Raw genomic sequence first — 19,995 nt, 5'->3', positions numbered from 1 at the left:
AAATAAAGCATATGCAGCACATATCGCTATTACTCTTTCATCATCACAGCCTATGGTGTCAACATAACCTACATTTTATTTTCTGAGCAGTTTCTGACCTTACCATCTTTTCTTATGTGAAACTAGAGATCATCTTTGGAAGCTAATGTTTGTCACTGCATCTTACTTGTGACTTCTAGGTTCTATCTTTCCTCATCCCTTTGACCAATATGTTTTTATTTGCTCTGGGTAACCTTGCCCAGTTCAATATATACTTTGGAATACTATTTGAGCAAGGACCTTTGTAGCAAGTGCCCCTGTTGTATTTGCTTCAGTCTTTGAGTGGCAACTGGATGTGACAGAATGAGATGGGAAGCACTGATTTATGTCAGACTAACTCAGTCATCACTCCAGTTCTGTTTACCTCCACCCCATCTGTTGCCTGACAACCACACCCATGAATAGATTAGGATCATCAAGACCACGCTGGACTCCAAACAACCAGATACAAAGGATAACTCATCAGAGGAGGGATGAAAATGATTGAGGAAACTATATGAACCTGAAAAACTAGTATTTCCTGCCCACACTGGGTGATGAAATTTTTTAAAAGGCAGGCTAGTAAAGAATTCTGGCATGTATGGGAAAGATAAGCTCCATTTGCAGCATAGTGTCTACCTCTGGAGAAGGAAGTAAAAGAGATCCAGAAGTACAGAGGGAGCTCCAACTGGGGCTGTATTTTATTTCTTAATAACTGAAATTCTGAAGCATATATAAGAAAATGCTAGTGAATGGCAGGGTACTACTTATGAAATTCTTTGTACTTTTCTCTCTATGGAGAGTACAGTTGAGGAGAGGAGAATGAGAGGCATACACCACAGACATGACCAAGGAAAGCAGACAGCAGATAAAGAATAGTGCAATTATCTGTCTGCCAGAGTCCCAGTGGTGTTCTGGAAGCATGTTGCTTCAGTCTAGCCACAGGTTGAGGCCTCATGCATGGGGCTTTGGAATCATAATGACACTAGCAGTTTGAAGACCCAATAAAGTTTGCAATCTTAGTTTTGCCCTGCAAAGGAGGTAGTTCTCTGTAGTAGTTAGGAGCCAGTCTGTAGAGCCAGTCTGACTAAAGTCAGATCTTGGTTTGGGCATCTACTGGCTGTATCACTCCATCCCTCTGTATCTCAATTTCTTCATCTGTAAAATATGATGAGAATGTAACCCTATGTCAAAGGGTTAACAGACTGAATTTTATGCTATTTTTATGCTATTATTCTCCCAGACAAGCTGAACTAATGAGAACAGTTATCTAACTCAGGAGTTGGCAAACTTTTTCTATAAAGGGCCAAGCAGTAAACATTTGAGACTTTGAAGGCTTTTATGGCCTCTGTCCCAACTACTCAACTCTGATGCTATAGTGCAAAAACAGCGTTAAACAATACATAAACAAATGAGTGTGGGTGTGTTCCAACAAAACTTTATTCACAAAAACAGGCAGTGGCCCAGAGGCTGTAGTGTGCCAACTCCTTCCCTATCATGTTAAATTCTTGGATGCTCCACTTATTTTTCAGAATGGTGGATGGCTTAGGCTACTTGGGATGAGTGACACACATTCCTAGGTTCTGATTAGACCCTTATAAAAACTGTACTGTGCTTACCTTCCAAAGAGGAGAAATTGTCTTTCCGTAACACAAGCTGAGACCACAGCACAACTTTTATAAGAAGATTCTGCTTGTGACCCTCCAGTTAAATTACCCCAAGACTCAAGACTTGCTTCCTATTGAGAGGCTGAAAACAGTCTCTCTTTAGTCACACCATTGTTACTTGAGAAAATTCTTCATCCTTTTTGAGTAAATATGGGAAGCCTCTAACTGGGGCACTCAAAACCTGTCCATAACTCAGAGTGCACAGTCTACATAAATTCTATCAGAGATAATAGCATGAGTCAGTCATCAGTTAGGTAGGGGACAGACATACACTGAGAAGGCCAGTTTGTAAAAACTACCACTTCTCAGTATGCTAGGGAACACCATAGTCTATACCATTATCTCCATTATATATCTCAGTAGACATCACTAGCCAGGATTGCAACATGGCACAGCATTACTCCCAAGGACAGGACTCACATACATACCCACAGATAGCACTTTCCACAGCCAGTTTGTGCCCAAACTAGGGTTTATGGCCAACCCTCAGCTAGACACACTGTGAGACGGCTGCCCCTCGGAAACCTGCTAATGCTTCCACTGAGAGGGTATGTTTTGCCAAGACCTTCTTGAAGAAGGACCTGATACAAGGACCCCCTATCTGGAATAACTGACATAAAGAATGTGACATAAAGGAGCTATGTTGAGGTAGAATATAAGGTTAATTCAAGCATAACCCCTCCATGTACTCAGAAGACAAAAAGGGTTACTTGGTCAGCAGCCCCAAAGAAGACAATGAACAAAGGACTCTCAGGGCAATATCTGCTCCCAAGGACATTTTCTGCTGTTCCCATGGGCAATGTATGCTCCTTCGCCCATTCCCATGGACATTATCTGCCTGCTCCACTTGAGAAGATGGCTGGTCTGACGTTCTCAAAAACACTATCTGTTTCTGTAACTAAGCAGCACATTTTTTTCTCACTCACTTGGGAAAGCAGTTACTCCCCTGATGAGCTAATTTTGCCAAGGAGCAAAGTCATGGGATGATGCAGTGGCTGATTCCAGGACTGGACATCCAGCTCCTCTTGTCTCCCCTCCAAGTGGCCTGAGAAACAAGCCTTGGTTGAAAAGACAAGATAGATGGCCTTGGCCACCCCCACTCCCTTAATCTCCATGACTACTGACTTATGTAATCAGTGCTCCCAAGACACTTGGGGAAACAAGCTTTTGGAGCGATAGCCGGCCTGTGTCTCCATGAGCTGAAACCCTCTAATAAATGCTTATTCTGTTTAGCCCAACTCTTGTGTTGGTCTTTTGGCTGTGAGTGGTGCAGGTAGCACAAGTCTTATACTCAGTTTACCTCTGGTTTCATTCTCGCTCAGCACACTGTGACACCGGTTCAACACAGGCCTGAGCACACACACATGCCTAACCCAATCCATAGTATAAGATTAAGAATTATCCAAGACAGATGTGGGCCATACTCGATTAAACAGACCCCAGCTCAAGACAATGCAGAATGGTCTTAGTTTACTCCCAGGACTTTATGTGTACACTTGTCAAGCACAGGGTCCCCAAATCCGAACTCAGCCCCTACTCAGTCCCAGGCCCTTATGAATACATCTACCAAACACAGTGGCTCCAAACCTGAGCTGATACCCAACTCCTTTAGGATAAACCCTCCAGAAGGGGGCCCAACCCATGCCACCTCTGGGCAGCCCTCCTCCTCCCGCCATCCCCAGAAGGATGCAGACCAATAGTCCCACTGGGCACATCCCGATGAGGCTGTTACTCAGACCAAGATCCCCTTAATCTCCTCCGCTCTAAAGAGCAAAAGGGAAGGGTGTCCTGATTGAGACCGACACTCCCTCCAATGGCACTGAGGGTGACCAACCATCCCAGTTTGCCCAGGGCTCTGTCCCAGTTGAAAAGTCTCTCTTCTCAGGAAATCCCCCAGTCCTGGGAAACCTGGAACAGTTGGTCACCCACAGCCTACCCTCATCTCTGTGATGGAATGTGTATCGCTACTGTGGAGAGTGTTCCAGCTGTGTAAAGGGAGGGGTCTGGCTCCTCTCCATGTCCAGAAGTCATCAGAGCCCTGCACTTGACCTGAAAATGTAGGGCCACTACTACTCATGTTCCTGCAGCTGGGCACTTCTCTCTACAAGCCACTGATGCTGCCTCCCTCTCTTCTGCCTGCCAAATTATCCTTACTAACAGTAGGAATTCAAGGGCCTTTTATGCCTCTCCGATGGCTAAGCCTGCACTGACGCCTCTCAGCTGATTCTACACACATTTACTGAGCCCTTTCAGGGTCATTAGAGGTGGCCCTTGCTGCCCCTTGCCAGGAATGGGCCTGATTCAACAGCTCCTCCTGCCTTCTATAACAGCTTTCCCCACAGCAACACACAGGCCAGGCTAGCGTCTCTTCTCCTGCCGGTTCCTTGGGAGCTCAGGAATCCCACACACAGGGTCCAGGGGCTCCCAGTTTCCAGACACACAGCACTCCAGCTCCAGAGGCACCCGGTTTTATCAAGCCCTGTCCCGGGGACCCAGAGGCAAGCAACAGGGGGTTCCTGCCCACGAGGACCTAAGATCTAGAGGGAGAGATGCGTGCCCACGAACACAGGGTCACACTGTGCTAGAGAAGCAAGTCCAGGTACTGTGGGCAGGATCAACCAGGGCTTCTTGGGGAGGAGACACCTGAGAGGAGACTCACAGGCCACCTAGTCTTTGTGCAAAGAAAGGGGTGTTGGGGGAGGTCTGCTAGGGCCCAGAGAACAGTATCCACGGGGGCATGGGATGGCACAAGGGGTATGCTGAGAAGTAGAGAAAGGCAGGAGCAGAATCCAGGGGCCTGAGGGAGGAGAGCATTTCACGGAGGAAGTTGGGACCCAGGGTCCAATCCCCTAACCAGGTCCAGTAGGTGTGGGCTAGAAAAGCAACCTTAGATGTGGTAACTGGTGATCTCAGGAGAGGTTTTACAGGCACGATGGCAGAAGCCAGCTTAAAGAGATAGAGGAATGAATGGGAAGAGAGGAGGTAGAGACAGGGCTACACACTGCTATTCTGAAAGCCTGGCTCTGATGTGAATGGAAATCGAAATGGAAAGGGCCAGCTTTGGTGTTTAGGATGGAAGAGTTATAGTAGGTTATTAAGGGAATGTTGGGGTAGAACCCAGTAAAAAAAGGAGTGAATAAAGAATGAAGAAGTAGAGGAGAGAGTTAAGGGCTTAATCCAGGCATGCTGAAAAGTGGTAAGAGTGAGGTCCCAGGTTGAACCAAGTCTCTCATTTGTTATCCTGAACAGCTAATAACACTGAGTTCCTGCCTGAGGGGTAGCATGTGTACAGACCCTAGTCTAAGTATAATTATCTTGTGCTTTTTGAGGGGACAGAAACAGTGAGAGTACTGTCTTGTATGCAGTTATTCCAAATGGTACTGGATCCAGCATCACAGTTTGTTCTGCTGATCAAGTGGTGGGATAGGGTATGGCTTGGGGTTATCTCATGATCTGCTGAACATTGGGCAGGAATCTACATCCAGGTCTGATTGGGGAGCCCCTTCTCATAGTATCCTGAACAATGGCTTAGGTAGAACTCATATTCTGATGCTTCCTGTTATGTCAAATGAGGGTATGTGAACTTAGCCCTATACCCTCTGAGGTTGCTTTGTCTGTACCAAGCAGTTGCTTATCTAGGTCCTGTCCTAGACAGGAGACTGTGCTCAGTATGCACATCAGTGGTCTGATTCCACAAGCTATCCAGTGACTTGTTGAGCAGAGATTTGTTCACAGGCCCTATTTTGGGCTGTTGGATCACCAAATGGTGGTGTCGGCCCCAATTTGGTCTGGGCTATCTCCTTATGTGTGAAGCATTGATATGGAAAGGAAGAAATGGCTTTTCCCTCAGCAGATACTGCCTCTAAAGGTGCACAGTTGTAAAGTAGATGTTGAACTTTGGGAAAAATTAGGCACCAATGGTACTGAGAGGGGATGAAGGGATGTGCCCTAGACTCTGGTAGCTGAGGAGTGGGGTTCTCCATATGAGCTGAGTGATGGTATAGGTTTAAGTGTTTGTCTCAATGGGAGCTTTGTCATGGTGTGCCCAGTACTGATGCAACCACAAAGTGTAGTCTGGGAAGGGACTGCCTTCTGGTCTTTTGGTATATAGATGAGAGGAGTGGGTGAAGACTCTGTTCTGGGTTAGTGCTGTCTGATAGTGGGCCATGTGTTTTCATATGACTGTGTGTACCCATCTGAGATGGGTTCTCTGGTGGTGTGGTAGGGGTACAGCTATGTGTAAGGGCTCAGTTCTTCACAGGGATGTATTCCTTGTCTGGTAAATAGATATATAGGCTCTATTTGGGGCCGTGAATCCTCTCACTATGCTAAGTGGTAGTATGAGGAGTTTCATGGTCTAGTTCAGATTTTGTTTTTGATGTTTATAATGATGTAGGTGTAGGACCTTATCTAAGTGAGGGTTATTTCCTGATAGGCTACGTGTGAGTATAATTATCAGTCTTGATCAACAAGAACTTCCTGTTCAATAGTGGTATATATTATCTCTTTTCTGTATAAGGCTTTTTTTTTTTCTTGGTTTGCTGAGAAGCAATTTGCAATATAGACCCTAGTCTTGTTAGGGAAGGTCTCCTAGTGTGATGAGTGTTGGAATGGTTCTGAATTATTGTTCTGGGTATGGAGTTCCTGCTGGTTTACTGAATGATGAAATAAATGTGTTCCCTGGTATCTGTCTTGTAATTTCTGTAGAATATTTAGATCTCGGGTAAGTTCAGATAGGTCTTGGCTTTTGTGCTAACCTTTCCATGAAGCAGCATGTAAATGGAATAACCCTTGTTTTTGTTTGAGTTTGAATCTGTCCACTGGTGTGCTATACATTGGTATGAGTATATGTTCTGGCCTGGTGAAGAGCCATTTCTTGGAAAACTTTAAAGACATGTGGGTGGAGGCCCAACTGGTTCTCATGTAAGAGCTGTCTCCTGATTTGCTAAGGAATGTGAGAGTCTAAGTGGTGAGCAGCGATCTGAACAAGACTCTGTTAAGGCGTGCTGAAGGTTGGAATGAGTTTAGGGTCTCATGAGATATGGCTGTTCTGACATATGTTGATAGATAATATATATACATACTGTGGCCAATGCATGAGTTTTCATTTAGGCTTGCTAAGTAGTGCTAGTGATATTACATGAGCTGCCTGGAAATGTATTGACTAGCAGTGAGATATAGGGCAAGGTTGGTCAGGAGTTAAGTAAGTAGTGTCATTTTGTCAGCCTTGGTCTGAGTTTGGGTGAGGGTGGACCTAGTGGTTTTTTAAGCAGGGTTGCAGCTATAGGCCTGGCTCTGGGAAGGGGCCATATTCTAATATGCTGAGTGGTAGTAGGATATAGGTCCATGTCTGGGTGGGTGCTACACATCCCATCAGCAGTACAACCAAGCTGCCCATTTCTGCATCCTAAATTTCTTCTGAAACAGCATTAACCCATTCCTCCATAAAGCTGTCCCACTCTGAAGCAGCTATGGTTTCCACACACAATACTTTACTCTTCCCACATCGGTCACATCAATAGTTTCAACTTGAAGGCCAGGGAGTCCTCCCAAATATTCATTCTGTTCAGGTACTAAGAAATCTGGATTACCAACAAGTAGTGAGGACCTTCCCTTTTAATGCTATCATTTACTCTTTGCCTCCTTTCCTCTTTAGCTTCTCTACCAGTCATTCCTCTTCTGTCCCCAGTGGTAGTTTCAGAAACCCAGAGTACACTTACTATCCTGGTCATACCAGCTCTCGAGAGAGTCCATATCTCTTGTGTACTGAGTTGAATAGTGTCCCTCAAAATTCATGTCCATGTGAAACCTGTCAGTGTGACCTTATTTGGAAATAAGGTCTTTACAGATGTAATTAAATTTAGATGAGATCATACTGGATTAGGGTGGCTCCTAAATCCAACATGTCTGGTGTCTTTATAAGACAAGGGAAATTTGGACGCAGACGCATGGAGACACACAGAAGGGAAAATGCCATGTGAAGATGGAGAGAGATTGGAGTGATGCATCTAAAAGCCAAGGATTGCTAGCAACCACCAGAAGTTAAATGGCAAGAAAGGATTCTTCTTTAGAGCCTTCAGAGGAAGCATGGCCCTGCTGACACTCTGGTTTCAGACTTCTGGCCTCCAGAACTGGTAAAGAATGAAATACTGCCATTTGTGACAACGTGGACGGATCTTGAGGTAATCATGCTAAGTGAAATAAGTTAGACAGAAAAAGTTGAAAATCATGTTTTAGCTCACACTTGAGATATAAAACTGAAAGCAACAAACAAACATAACAAACAAACAGAAATTCATGGACACAGACTATGGATTAGTGGTTGCCAGAGGAAATGGGAGAGGGGAGAGGTAAATATTGGTAAAGGGAGTCAAATATATGGTGATGGAAGGAAATTTAACTTTGGTGAACACGCAAAGCAATATATATACAACATACTGTTGAATTGTACACTTGAAACTTATTTGATTTTATTAATCAATGTCACCCCAATAATTTTGAATAATAAAAAAATAAATGTCTGTCATTTTAAGCCACCAAATTTGGGGTAATTTGTTATGGCAGCCATAGGAAACTAATACATCATTTTTCCATTTCTTTTTTTCTTTTTTTTTTTTTGTATAGACCTTGCTTAAATGCCAAGGATTTCTTTTTATTTCTCCAGTGTGTTCATCTTTGGACAAGTGAGTATAATTTAGCCAACTGGATTTCATCAAACATCTACATCCGTCAAGCAACTATGGCTGCTAAAATACTACTAGTGCATGTTAGCCAAGAGGTACCTATTTAAAATAGGACTAAGATTTTTTTATAGCATAACAAATAAATTTTAAATTTTTTCACTGATTTAAAGTACAGAAACATCTCTTATTCTTAGAGAGAAGGAATTTAAAGTTTCCTGGGGGTGGCTCCATAGTGTAATGGTTAGCATGTCTGCTTTATGCGCAGAAGGTCCTGGATTCACGCCGCAGGTGGAGCCACAGACCATACCCCAGGTCCCCCAAGTGCGCTAGGGGCACCAGGCCTCAGGAAAAAGGGGGAGACGGCAACATTCATAGGTCAGGGGTGGAAGTGGGGGCAGAGGAATCAAAGAGGGGAAAATAAAATAAAATAAAATTTCCTGGGGAAATGTCTTGTATTGATCCTGTTTGATGTTTTTACATCTTATTAATTTTGATAGTATGGTTTTAATCCACTTTAATAAATAAATTCACTTTATATTTTAGAGATTTATTGTGTTCTTATTTAGAATTAAATTTCTAACAAATACATATTTGGATTCTAGGTACTATATTTGATGCAGGGAAACCAGATATATGTTTTATTCAATCTCTTCCCTTCTTTTTTGTAGTTATCTGCCATCCTACAAAATATTTTCCCTTCTTTTGTTTCATCCCATTATAAAACAGTCCAACAATATGCCTTCTACTATCCTAAATTTCCCAATTCACTTCTCCTTTTGTCAGTGCCCTGCCCTGGCCCAATTTCTCTACTCCCTCTTCCTATCTATTCTTATTAAAGAAACTAAATAAGACTGCCTAGGTTCATTACAAAGTCAGGCCTCCATAATGGGTCATAACAGATGGCCCTTGGAGTCCAAGTCAGGTAAAGTATAACCTTTGGGTCCAAGGCGGCCCCCTGGCTAGCACATGGTTTGCCAGCATCCATACTTCCCTTAAAACTCACTGCTTAAAGTTATATGATGTGATGGAACCTCAATTTATTTCTTGAGCTTTAGTAGCTTGCTGGTCTCTCTTTGCTTAGATCTCAGTTCCTATCTGTTCGCTCATCCATTGCCGAGTGCTACTCAGCTGTACACCACCTACCCAGCTCCATACCATTTCTCTAGTTATTAAACCTTGCCCAACCTTTGTCAGTTGCCTTGACTACTGCCATGCCCAGCCAGGACTTTGTCTTCCCCACAGGGATCTTTTTAAAACTCCAATTTATTGAGCCACATGCTGTGCTAAATGCTTCACATCAACTATCACATTCAATACTCACAACAACCCCATAAGGTATGAATTACCCTTCTCACCTTCAGCCAATGATCATTCCTTCCTTTGTACAGGAAAGAATGAGGACATCAACATATGCTTGCCCAATTTCCCTCTTCTCCACCTCAAAGTCTCTCTGGACCTTCAACTCCTCCACTTCCTTTATTTCGATTATGAAAACATGTCAAATAGGCAGAGACAGTGATAGAGGGGCATTTGAGAGATAGACATGGTTGATCCATGGTCTCAAGGAGCACAGACCTTAATGGAGTCCATGAGAATCTACAAGAGATGTCTAAAAGGAAGCACCGAGAGCCTGCCAACCAAGCTCAGAAAGCTTTCATCCAAGAAGAGCTGAAATCAAAAGATAAAGAAGGAACCCAATAAGGTTTGGGGTTTAAGAACATACCATTTATTATGGGGCAGCTTACTGATTTCTGAGAAAACACTTCTTCATGTGGGGTCAGCCAATGTGTACAGACTTTTACTCTTCAGCCTTTTCAAGGCACTATTCACCTTCTGCTCCCTGCCTTTTCTACCTGCCAAGGTTAATCATTCAGATGGCTTTGATTTTATCTCTGCAATCACCACTTCTGTGCTGATGGCTCCAGACCCCTCCCTGATGAGTTTCAAACTAATGACTCTAAATGTCCCAATCTCCAACCATAGCCAAGAGCCTCAGCCTGCCTTAGCTTTGAAGAAAGCTAATAATCGCCCTTCTTTACATCCTATCATGTTTGGCCACATTCCAAGATGAAGCCCCTCTGATCACTTAACCTCTCTCTTCTTTCATCTCCACACCACTTTGTGCTTCCTCACCCACTCAAATTCCCACTGCACTTTTCCCTCACAGACCTTTCCACTTGGTCCTAGAGAATTCTCAAAGACAGACAAACTCTCTTCCATGGAAACTCTCCCACTTTCTGGTCTTAAATGAAACACAGTTCTCACCTCAAGACATCATATCCTCTGCATCTCCCTCAGGAAGATGGATGCTCATTCTTTCATTCTCCACATATCACAGGACCCAGAAATAGGGTCGGCATTCTCCTACTACTTTGTCACTACTTCCAAGCGATAACTCTTTTAATACTGCTTCTTTGAGGTTCATACCATCCATCTTCTCTTCTTCATTGTGGTTGTTTAACAACCTACTAGTCTCAGTCTCTGTCTCTCTCTCTCTCTCTCTCTCTCTCTCTCTCTCTCTCTCTCTCTCTCTCTCTCTCTCTCTCTCTCTCTCTCTCTCTCTCGATGTTGTCACTTAACTCACAGCTTTCCACTCTAACAAATTGGCCATCATGTTGAGCAACTTTACTGTTTCTATCAACAAGCATCCACCTTAGGCACCTAATGTCCAGATGTAGGACTCTAAGAAGGCAGCATTTGAACAGCCTCAGCTGACTGTATCCTGTAGTTTCCTGGTGGTTTCTCAATATGAAATGGTTGCATGGACAGACACTCAACCTCGTGGTGTCCAGGGTTAAGAGTCCAGGATGATTGTAGTTGAGTAGAGTTTCAATAGACTTGAACTTTTCATAGAATCATACTTGGTCTCCAGGTATCTAAGATGGAGAGATTTATGGGAAAGGGTATTTAAGCAAGAGTTGCATGAAACTGAGTCTAAGTTTATCCGGCTGGTAGCACTGTAGTCACATCAACTCTATTACAAAGAGACTGCCCTCTGAATTAAAGGTTCATGATGTTGATAAGTAAAAAATATTATCTCAACAAACATTTCCTGGAAACCTACTATGTGCCAGGTACCATCCTAGGAACTGAGAAAAGAAAAAAAAGAAATATTTGCTCCATTGCTTAAATCAGTTTATATCTGCTTAACATAAATAATTAATATTTCAAGCACAGGATTGCTGTGAATTTCAAATGAGATAATTTATATAAAGCAAATAGCTCAATGAATGGTAGGTAGGTAACTAAATGATAGACATGGGGCTATTATGTACTCTCCTGCACCTCCCAAATGTGACCATCAGGTGTCAGGCTCCCCTAGCCAAACCCTACTGGGCCAAGGGTGACCAGGTTATCAACCCTCTTTATCACCAGAGGAAAGAGTAAAGCACCTTGATGCAACTATTTGTCCCTCACCTACACCTGATCAGAACTAGTTGGGTGCAGAAATTTCTTGGTAGTGATTTTAGGTGAAAACTTGTATGCTTCTAGAGTAAGCCCAGTTCCAAGAGTTCTGCAGTCTCCCTAGGCACCACAATTTGGAGATGATCAAGATCAGGTCAAGGAGAAGCAGGAAAAAGACAATCAAGGCAAAGAAGAGCAAAGCAAAGCCAATTCAGGAAAGAGCCAGAGACTGACATAGGAGGAAAGAAGAGAGAGAGAGAGAGAGAAAGATATGTTTCTTAATCAGCTCTCTAGGGCATCCCCGAAAGCTTTGCCAAAGCCCTGTCAATTAAACCACCAGCAACCTGAAACCCCCACCTTTCAAGCTCCTGCCACGTGTCAAATCCCTTTTTAATCCTTGTAATCCCTGATTTTCCACCTGGCTTTCCCCTGGATATATTTCAGAGAGGAGCTTTAGAGTCCCTGGCAAAGAATTCATTCTTTTTTAGTCCATGTAATTTATACTTTGTATCTGAGCTGCCATATTTTCCAGACTTCCCTGTTCTCCTCATTAGAAACTATATTTTCACTTTTTGAAAGACACCCTTCCCCCCTTACAATAGCCTCTTTGACTTTGCTAGTTAATCAAGCTACATATTTTATTTCCCAAGTGCATAGTATTTTTTATTGTTGGGATATATTTTCTCAGACTTCCAATATGGTATTTTTAAAATAGTCCACAGGCTTCCTGTGTGTTATTGACTTTTGAATATTAGTCTTAATATTTCCTATTGTTTTCTAACATGTGGCATACCCAAACAGAAGTAGGCCTTATTCAGAAACCATCTTGAAGTAGAATTATTGACTTAGTCTGCTCTCTTTGGACCGAAACCTGGCTACAAGTGTTATTTAGGCCCAAATACCAGTTAAGAGCCCTTTCCTTAACACAGAAAGAGATCTTTACTCAGAAATTTCTAAATAAAAGCCAAAGAATTAATTGAGAAAATGGAACCTACACTCTAGAAAGAACAATGTAATAAAAAGTAAAGTGTGTTGCAATTAATATAAAGGCCAAACTCGTAAACTACCACTAATTCCTTCTCTCCCTTAGCAAGGTGTGACAAAGGGAAGAGAATCAATTTCTAGGACAACACAAGGATTCTAGGAACTAACATACTCAGTTACCAGAAAAATTAGAACTTGCATTTCTTCCAAATCATGATCAATCCAGGTCATTGCCAGATCGTTCATTGCCTGACTCCTTCCACTTACCCAAGGCCACTGCTGCTATCGTTTCTATTCATTGTCTATAGAGAAATAGCCTTATTAGGGAAATGGCTCTTCCGTGACGACATTGCACATAACCTCATAGGCAAAGGCTTGAACTACCTGAGTTTTGGTGAAATGCCTTGCTATCCTCCTGGAACACGAAACAGGAGGCCTGTAAGAGCTACTATGAGGCTATCTCCCACTCACCTCCCTACCTCCCCTACAAGGCTGTCATGAGACAGCTTCTCATTGCCTCCCCAGTTCTGATAAGGTATGGAGTTTTCTGTCATACTCCTTCAGAATAGAGCTACAGAACATAAAATCCATAGTGGCAACCAAGAATGGGCTTCTCAGGAATATCAACACACTATTGTTTTGTCATTGTCTTTTTTAGTATGTGGGACAGGAATCACAGGGAGCTGGCACCTTAGGTTTATTCTTCTTTTTCCTTAAATAATAAAATGTCTAAATGCCAAGTCAGTCAGGCCTAGCCCTTGGTTGTGCCTTGTCTCATGTGTGAGTGTGACAAGCCTTGAGCCATTCCACACAACAAAGCTGTGATTGCATACAAAGCATGATGGGTTGAGGCTACAGTTGATTCCATTGACAAGGCTGAGTCCTCCTACCCACTGAAGGCTGTTGTTGTTTATAGCAGTAAGTGAAGGGCCTATAAACTAATTTGTTCCCCTTCCATACACCTCAGCTAAGATCATCTCTAAGACACAACATCTTCAGCATTTTTTCCAATTTTTAAATTGAGATATAATTTACATAAAATTGTATGTAGATTTTATGTGTGCTGCTTGAAGAGTTTTTGACAGATATATTACCCACATAAACACCACCCCTATCTAGATATAGAACATTTTGATCATCTCAAAAAGTTCCCACTTAAACTTGCAACTAGCAGATAAATAAGTCCTGAAGATCTAATCCACAACACAGTGATTATAGTCAACAAGATTGTATTATAAACTTCAAAGTTGCTATGAGACTAGATCTTAGTTGTTCTTACAACAAGAAAGAAATAATAATTGTGTGACATGACAGAGGTGTTAGCTAATGCTACAGTGGTTATCACATTGCAATATACAAATGTATCAAATCAACACATAGTACACCTTATATTTATACAATATTATATTTATACAATATTATATGAGAATAATATTCAATTCGGGAAAAAAGTTCCCATTTGCCCCTTTCCAGTCAATTACCACCACTCTCCCCAAAGGGACAACTACTATTTTGATTTTCGTTTATAAATACTTCATCTAAATGGAATCATAATATATGAACTCGTGTATGGCTCCTTTTGCTCAACTTTATGTTTCTGAAATTCTTGCAGGTTGTTGCATATGTCAGTGATTTGTTCTTTTTTATTGCTGAGTGATATTCCACTGAGTGGATTTACCACAGTTTGTTTAGCCATTTACCTGATGGTGAACAGTTGTTTCCAGTTTGGGGCTATTATTAATAAAACTGCTATGAACATTTACATACAATTCAACATTGTTTTGAATCCTGAAAAAATGTGTTTTGCAAACATCTTTTTTTTTAATTATCAAACATTTCAAACATACAAACAAGTATGAAGAATAATACAAGCAATATACCTGTGTAACCATCCACTTATTTTTTTCCTTTAGACTTTATTTTTAGAACAGTCTTAGGTTCACAGAAAAGCTGAGCAGAAAGCACTGAGTTCCCATATGCCCCCCATCCCCAATGATGCACAGCCTCCCTCACTATAAAGATCCCCCACCAGAGTGGTACATTTGTTACAATTGATGAATCTACATTGACACATCATAATTGCCCAAAGTCCATAGTTTACATTAGCATTCACTCTTGGTGTTGTTAGACATTCTATAGGTTTGAACAAATGTACAATAACCTGTATCCACCATTATAGTATACAAAGTAGTTTTGTTGCCCTAAAAAATTCCTTTGTTCTCTGCTATTGTAGGAGGTCATCGAGAAGAAAGACGTGACTACCGCTGACCTGAGAGTTGGATTTGGACAAATGGAGGCTCCTTACCCCCTCCCGTCCTTGGAATGTATGTCCTGCCCACCATTCTCACAGTGAGAGCTTTGAAAGAGCTATGTGTTGTTGAAACCTTCTGGACACTATATGTGACTGAAACCAGTTAAAGCCTCTATATAAACTTTTAAGATTCTGGCAGGTGAGTGTGGGGATCTATTCATCTTACAGCCACCCAAAACAAGCCTCATAAGTAAGTTCCCTTGCTTATTAAACTTGCCACCTACCAATCTGGAGTCGTCTGCCTCTTTCTTTGGTCTCTCCTTGCCCTCCATGTACAGGGGCCAGTTTGCGAATCAACATCTGCCTATTCATCCTTCCCTCCCGCCTAACCTCTGGTAACCACTGGCCTTTTTATTCTCTCCACAGTTTTGTCTTTTCCAGAATGTCATATAGTTAGAAATATACAGTATGTTACCTTTTCAGATTGGCTTCTTTTGCTTAATTATATGCATCTAAGATTCATCCATACTTTTGTGTGGATTGATAGTATATTTCTTTTCATTGCATAATAATATTCCATTGTAGGGATTTACTACAGTTTGTTTATCCACTCACATATTGAAGGATATTTTGGCTGCTTCAAGGTTTTGATTATCATTTGTCAAAACCCAGAGATTCTTACAGCTCAAAGAGTAAACCTCAATGTATGCAAATTAAGGAAGAAAATCATTTAAGATATCAAAGGAATCCAAGGATGGACTGAAGACTGTAACAAAAGAATTTAACTACAAATGCATGACATAACCTCACTAAAGAGGGGGTGGTGCTAACCTAAGTACCTTAAGAAATTAGTGAAGTCTTTAAGACTAAAGGCAAAATAAACTGTACATAAGCACTGAACTCTGGTTGGCAAATTTATTTCCCATGGGAATAAGGGTTAACAATCTGAAACTGCTGGATGTGTACATTGGAACTGAACAGTAAGTGGATAGTGGATGATAGGAGACATGTTTCTCACTGTTGGATTGAAAGGTTACAGATAACCAAGAGGAAGAGGCTAGAATGATTCATGTGATGATAGATTTGAAGACATCAGTATGAACTCATATTTAGGTTAATGTAGATACCGATGACTACATATAGAAATATTTTAACGTACATATTCATGGGTTAGTATACATACATACTAAATGGAGTTTAAAACACCACTAAAGGACATTATTACAATAATTGGAGAAATTTGAATATGGATTAAAAGTTAGATAATAGCATTACAACGAATGTTAAAATGTCTTGAGTATTATCATATTGTGGTTATGTAGAAAAGTGCCTTTGCTTTAGGAAATACATACTGAAATATTTAGAGATCGAGTGCAATTTACTCTCAAATGATTCAGAAAAAATAATGTATATTTACATATAGATAAATAAAGCAAATGTGGTAAAATGCTAATAATTAATAAAAGGTATGTAGGTATTCATTGTATTACTCTTTTAATTTAATATTTTAAATGTTTCAAAATAAAAGATTACCGGAGAAAACTATGTTGCAAAGAACATTCTTGCATATATATTCTTGGGCACATGAAATTCTAGGTTGTATACTTAAAAGAAGAATTTCCGAGTCACAAAATATGAGCATCTTTAGCTTTACTAGATAAATTACTCTCTAAATGGTTTTACTAACTTACACTTCCGCTACAGCTCAGATTTCACCACATCTCACACAGTACTCAGTTCTCATTTATGCCAATCTGATGGATGTAAGATAGTATCTCATTATTGCTTTTTCCAACATTTTATTATCAAAAAAATTAAACATAAAGTAAAATTTTTTAAATTATGGAATGAATTCAGGTGGTGGCCACTTGAGCATTTTGTCCTATTTGTTTCATCACATATAAATCTATTCCTCTATCCATAATTCAAATTATTACAAAGTAAGTCTAGAACATCAGTACTGTATACTTCATCCCCAAACACTTCAGCATGCATTATCATTAACTAGAGTTCAATTTTTGCTTACAGACTTTTAAGGTGAAATTTATACTCCATGGATTGTCTAAACCATAAGTGTATATTCACTGAGTTCTAACAAGTACATACACATCTGTGTAATGCAAACCTCCATCAAGATATAAAACATTACCATCACTCCTATATGGTTTCCTAATTCCCCTTCAAGTAAATCACTGGTCCCATTCCCATTAGGTAACCGCCATTCTGTTGTTTTTTTTTTCTTTCTCCATGATAGATATGTTTTGTCTGTTCTAGGTAAAATATATATTCTTTTGTGAAAATTATTTTCACTCAGCATAAAGTTTTAAGATTCATCCAGGTTATCGCATCTACCACTAGTCTCTTCCATTTATTTTTGAGTAGAATTCCATTGTATGAATATACCACAGATTAGTATCCATTTTTCTGGTGATAGTCACTTGGTCTCTTCAGTTTTTGGCTACTATGAATGAGGCTGCTATGAACATTCTTGTCAAGTCTTTTTGTGAACAAAAGTTTTCATTTCTTTTGGGTTCTTTCTTTTTACATTAATTTATTTTTTATGGTGACATTGGTTAATGAAATCCAATAAGTTTCAGCTGTAGACTTTAACAGTAAGGCATATGCATGTTTACATTATGTATTCACCTCCTACAGTTAGATTTCTTTCTATCACCACGTATTTGACCCCCTTTACCCTATCTACTTCTCCCCCTCCCCCACACCCTACTCTCTGGTAAGCACTAGTCCATTGTCCATATCCATGAGTCTCTGTTTGTTTATCCTGTTCATTTGTTACTTTTAGGTTTATATCTCACACATAAGTGATATCATGTGATTTTCAAACTTTTCTGTCTGGCTTGTTTCGCTTAGCATTATTATCTCGAGGTCCATCTATGTTGTCGCAAATGGCAGTATTTCATCTCTTCTTATGGCTAACTAATATTCCATTGTATATATGTACCACAGCTTCTTTAGCCAGTCATCTATCGTAGGACACTTTCGTTGCTTCCATGTCCTGACCACCGTGAATAATGATGCTATGAACATAAGTGTGCAAATTATCTTTTCGGATATGAGTTTTCATGTCTTTGAGGTAAATACCCAGTAGAGGAATTGCTGGATCATATGGTATATCAATTCTTAGTTTTTAAAGGAAACTCCATACTGTTTTCCCCAGTGGCTGTACAAATTTGCAGTCCCAACAGCAGTGTATGAGGGTTCCTTTTTCTCTGCATGCTCTCCAACATTTATTACTTGTCCTGTTGATTATAGCTATTCTAACAGGTGTGAGATGGTATCTCATTGTGGTTTTGATTTGCATTTCCCTAATAACAAGCGAGGTTGAGCATCTTTTCATATGTTTGTTGGCCATTTGTATGTCTTCTAGGGAAAAGTGTCTGTTCAGATCCTTTGACTATTTTTTTGATTGGATCACTTTGTTGTCGTTGTTGTTGTTATTGAGTTGTATGAGTTCTTTGTATATTTTGGATATTAGGTCCTTATCGGAGGCTTTGCTTGCAAATATATTTTCCCATTCGGATGGTTGTCTCTTTACCTTGATGACTGTTTCTTTCGCAGTGCAGAAGCTTTTAAGTTTGATGTAGTCCTATTCATTTATTCTAGCTTTCACTTCCCTTGCTTTTGAGGTCAAATTCATAAAATCCTCTTTAAGTCCAAGCTCCTCGAGTTTAGTTCCTATGTTTTCTTCTATGCATTTTATTGTGTCAGGTCTTATATTCAGGTCCTCAATCCATTTTGAGTTAATTTTTGTGTGTAGTGATAGACAAGAGTCTAGTTTAATTCTTTTGCAGGTGGCTTTCCAGTTTTCCCAGCACCATTTATTGAAGAGGCTTTCTTTTCTCCACTGTATGTTTTTGGCTTTTTTTGTCAAAAATTATTAGCCCATATAAATATGGGTTTACTTTTGGACTATTGTGTTCCACTGCTCCGTGTGTCTGTTTTGCTGCCAAAACCATGCCATTTTGATTACTGTCACTTTGTAGTATAATTTGAAGTCAGGCAGAGTGAGGCCTCCAGCCTCATTCTTTCTTTTCAGGATAACTTTGGTAATTCAGGGTATTTTGTGCTTCCATACAAATCTGATGATTTTTTTGTTCTATTTCTTTGAAAAAAGCCGATGGGATTTTGATGGGAATTGCACTAAATCTGTATAATGCTTTAGGTAATATGGTCATTTTAATTATGTTGATTCTTCCAACCCAAGAACACGGAATATCTTTTCATTTCTTTGTATCATCTTCGATATCTTTTAATAGGGTCCTACAGTTTTCATTATATAGGTCTTCCACACATTTCGTAAGATATATTCCTAGATATTTTATTCTTCTTGTTGCAATTGCAAAAGGAATTCTTTTATTCCACTTCTTTTTCTGACACTTCATTATTAGAGTACAGGAACACTATGGATTTTGAATATTGATTTTGTATCCAGAAACTGTACTCTATTTTCTTATTGTTTCTAGTAGTGTTCTTGTGGAGTCTTCAGGGTTTTCGATATAGAGAATCATGTCATCCACAAATAGTGACAGTTTGACTTCTTCGTTTCCTATTTGGATGCCTTTTATATCTTTCTCTTGCCTGATTGCACTCGCTAGGGCCTCCAATGTTATATTAAACAACTGGCAATAGTGGGCAGCCTTGCCTTGTTCCTGATCTTAGAGGGAAGGTTTTTAGTTTTTCACCATTAATTATAATGTTGCCTGAGAGTTTGTCATATATGGTCTTTATTATGTTAAGGTACTTTTCTTCTATACCAATTTTGTTAAGTGTTTTGATCATAAATGGGTGCTGTATCTCATCGAAGGCTTTTTCTGTATCTATAGATATGATACTATGATTCTTATTTTTTAATTTGTTTATACGGTGTATCACATTAATCGATTTGCGTATGTTGAACCATCCCTGTGCCCCTGCGATGAAGCCCGCTCGATCACTGTATATAATGTTTTTAATATGTTGCTGTATT

At 40.3% G+C, this 19,995-nt stretch overlaps 1 protein-coding gene across 1 annotated transcript in view; it reads right to left on the bottom strand.

The window, feature by feature from the left end:
- Window positions 1-1,111: 1,111 nt before the first annotated feature.
- The window catches only part of LOC111730769 (endogenous retrovirus group S71 member 1 Env polyprotein-like), a 43,709-nt gene continuing 24,825 nt past the window's right edge, over window positions 1,112-19,995 (bottom strand). The window contains exon 5 of the mRNA XM_023522177.1: window positions 1,112-1,176. Coding sequence (XP_023377945.1) covers window positions 1,112-1,176 — 65 coding nt within the window. The remainder of the gene's footprint in view (window positions 1,177-19,995) is intronic.

This window comes from Pteropus vampyrus, unplaced genomic scaffold (genome assembly GCF_000151845.1).
Source record: "Pteropus vampyrus isolate Shadow unplaced genomic scaffold, Pvam_2.0 Scaffold335, whole genome shotgun sequence".
NCBI classification, from domain to species: domain Eukaryota; kingdom Metazoa; phylum Chordata; class Mammalia; order Chiroptera; family Pteropodidae; genus Pteropus; species Pteropus vampyrus.
This window is presented reverse-complemented; position numbering and strand designations above follow the sequence as displayed.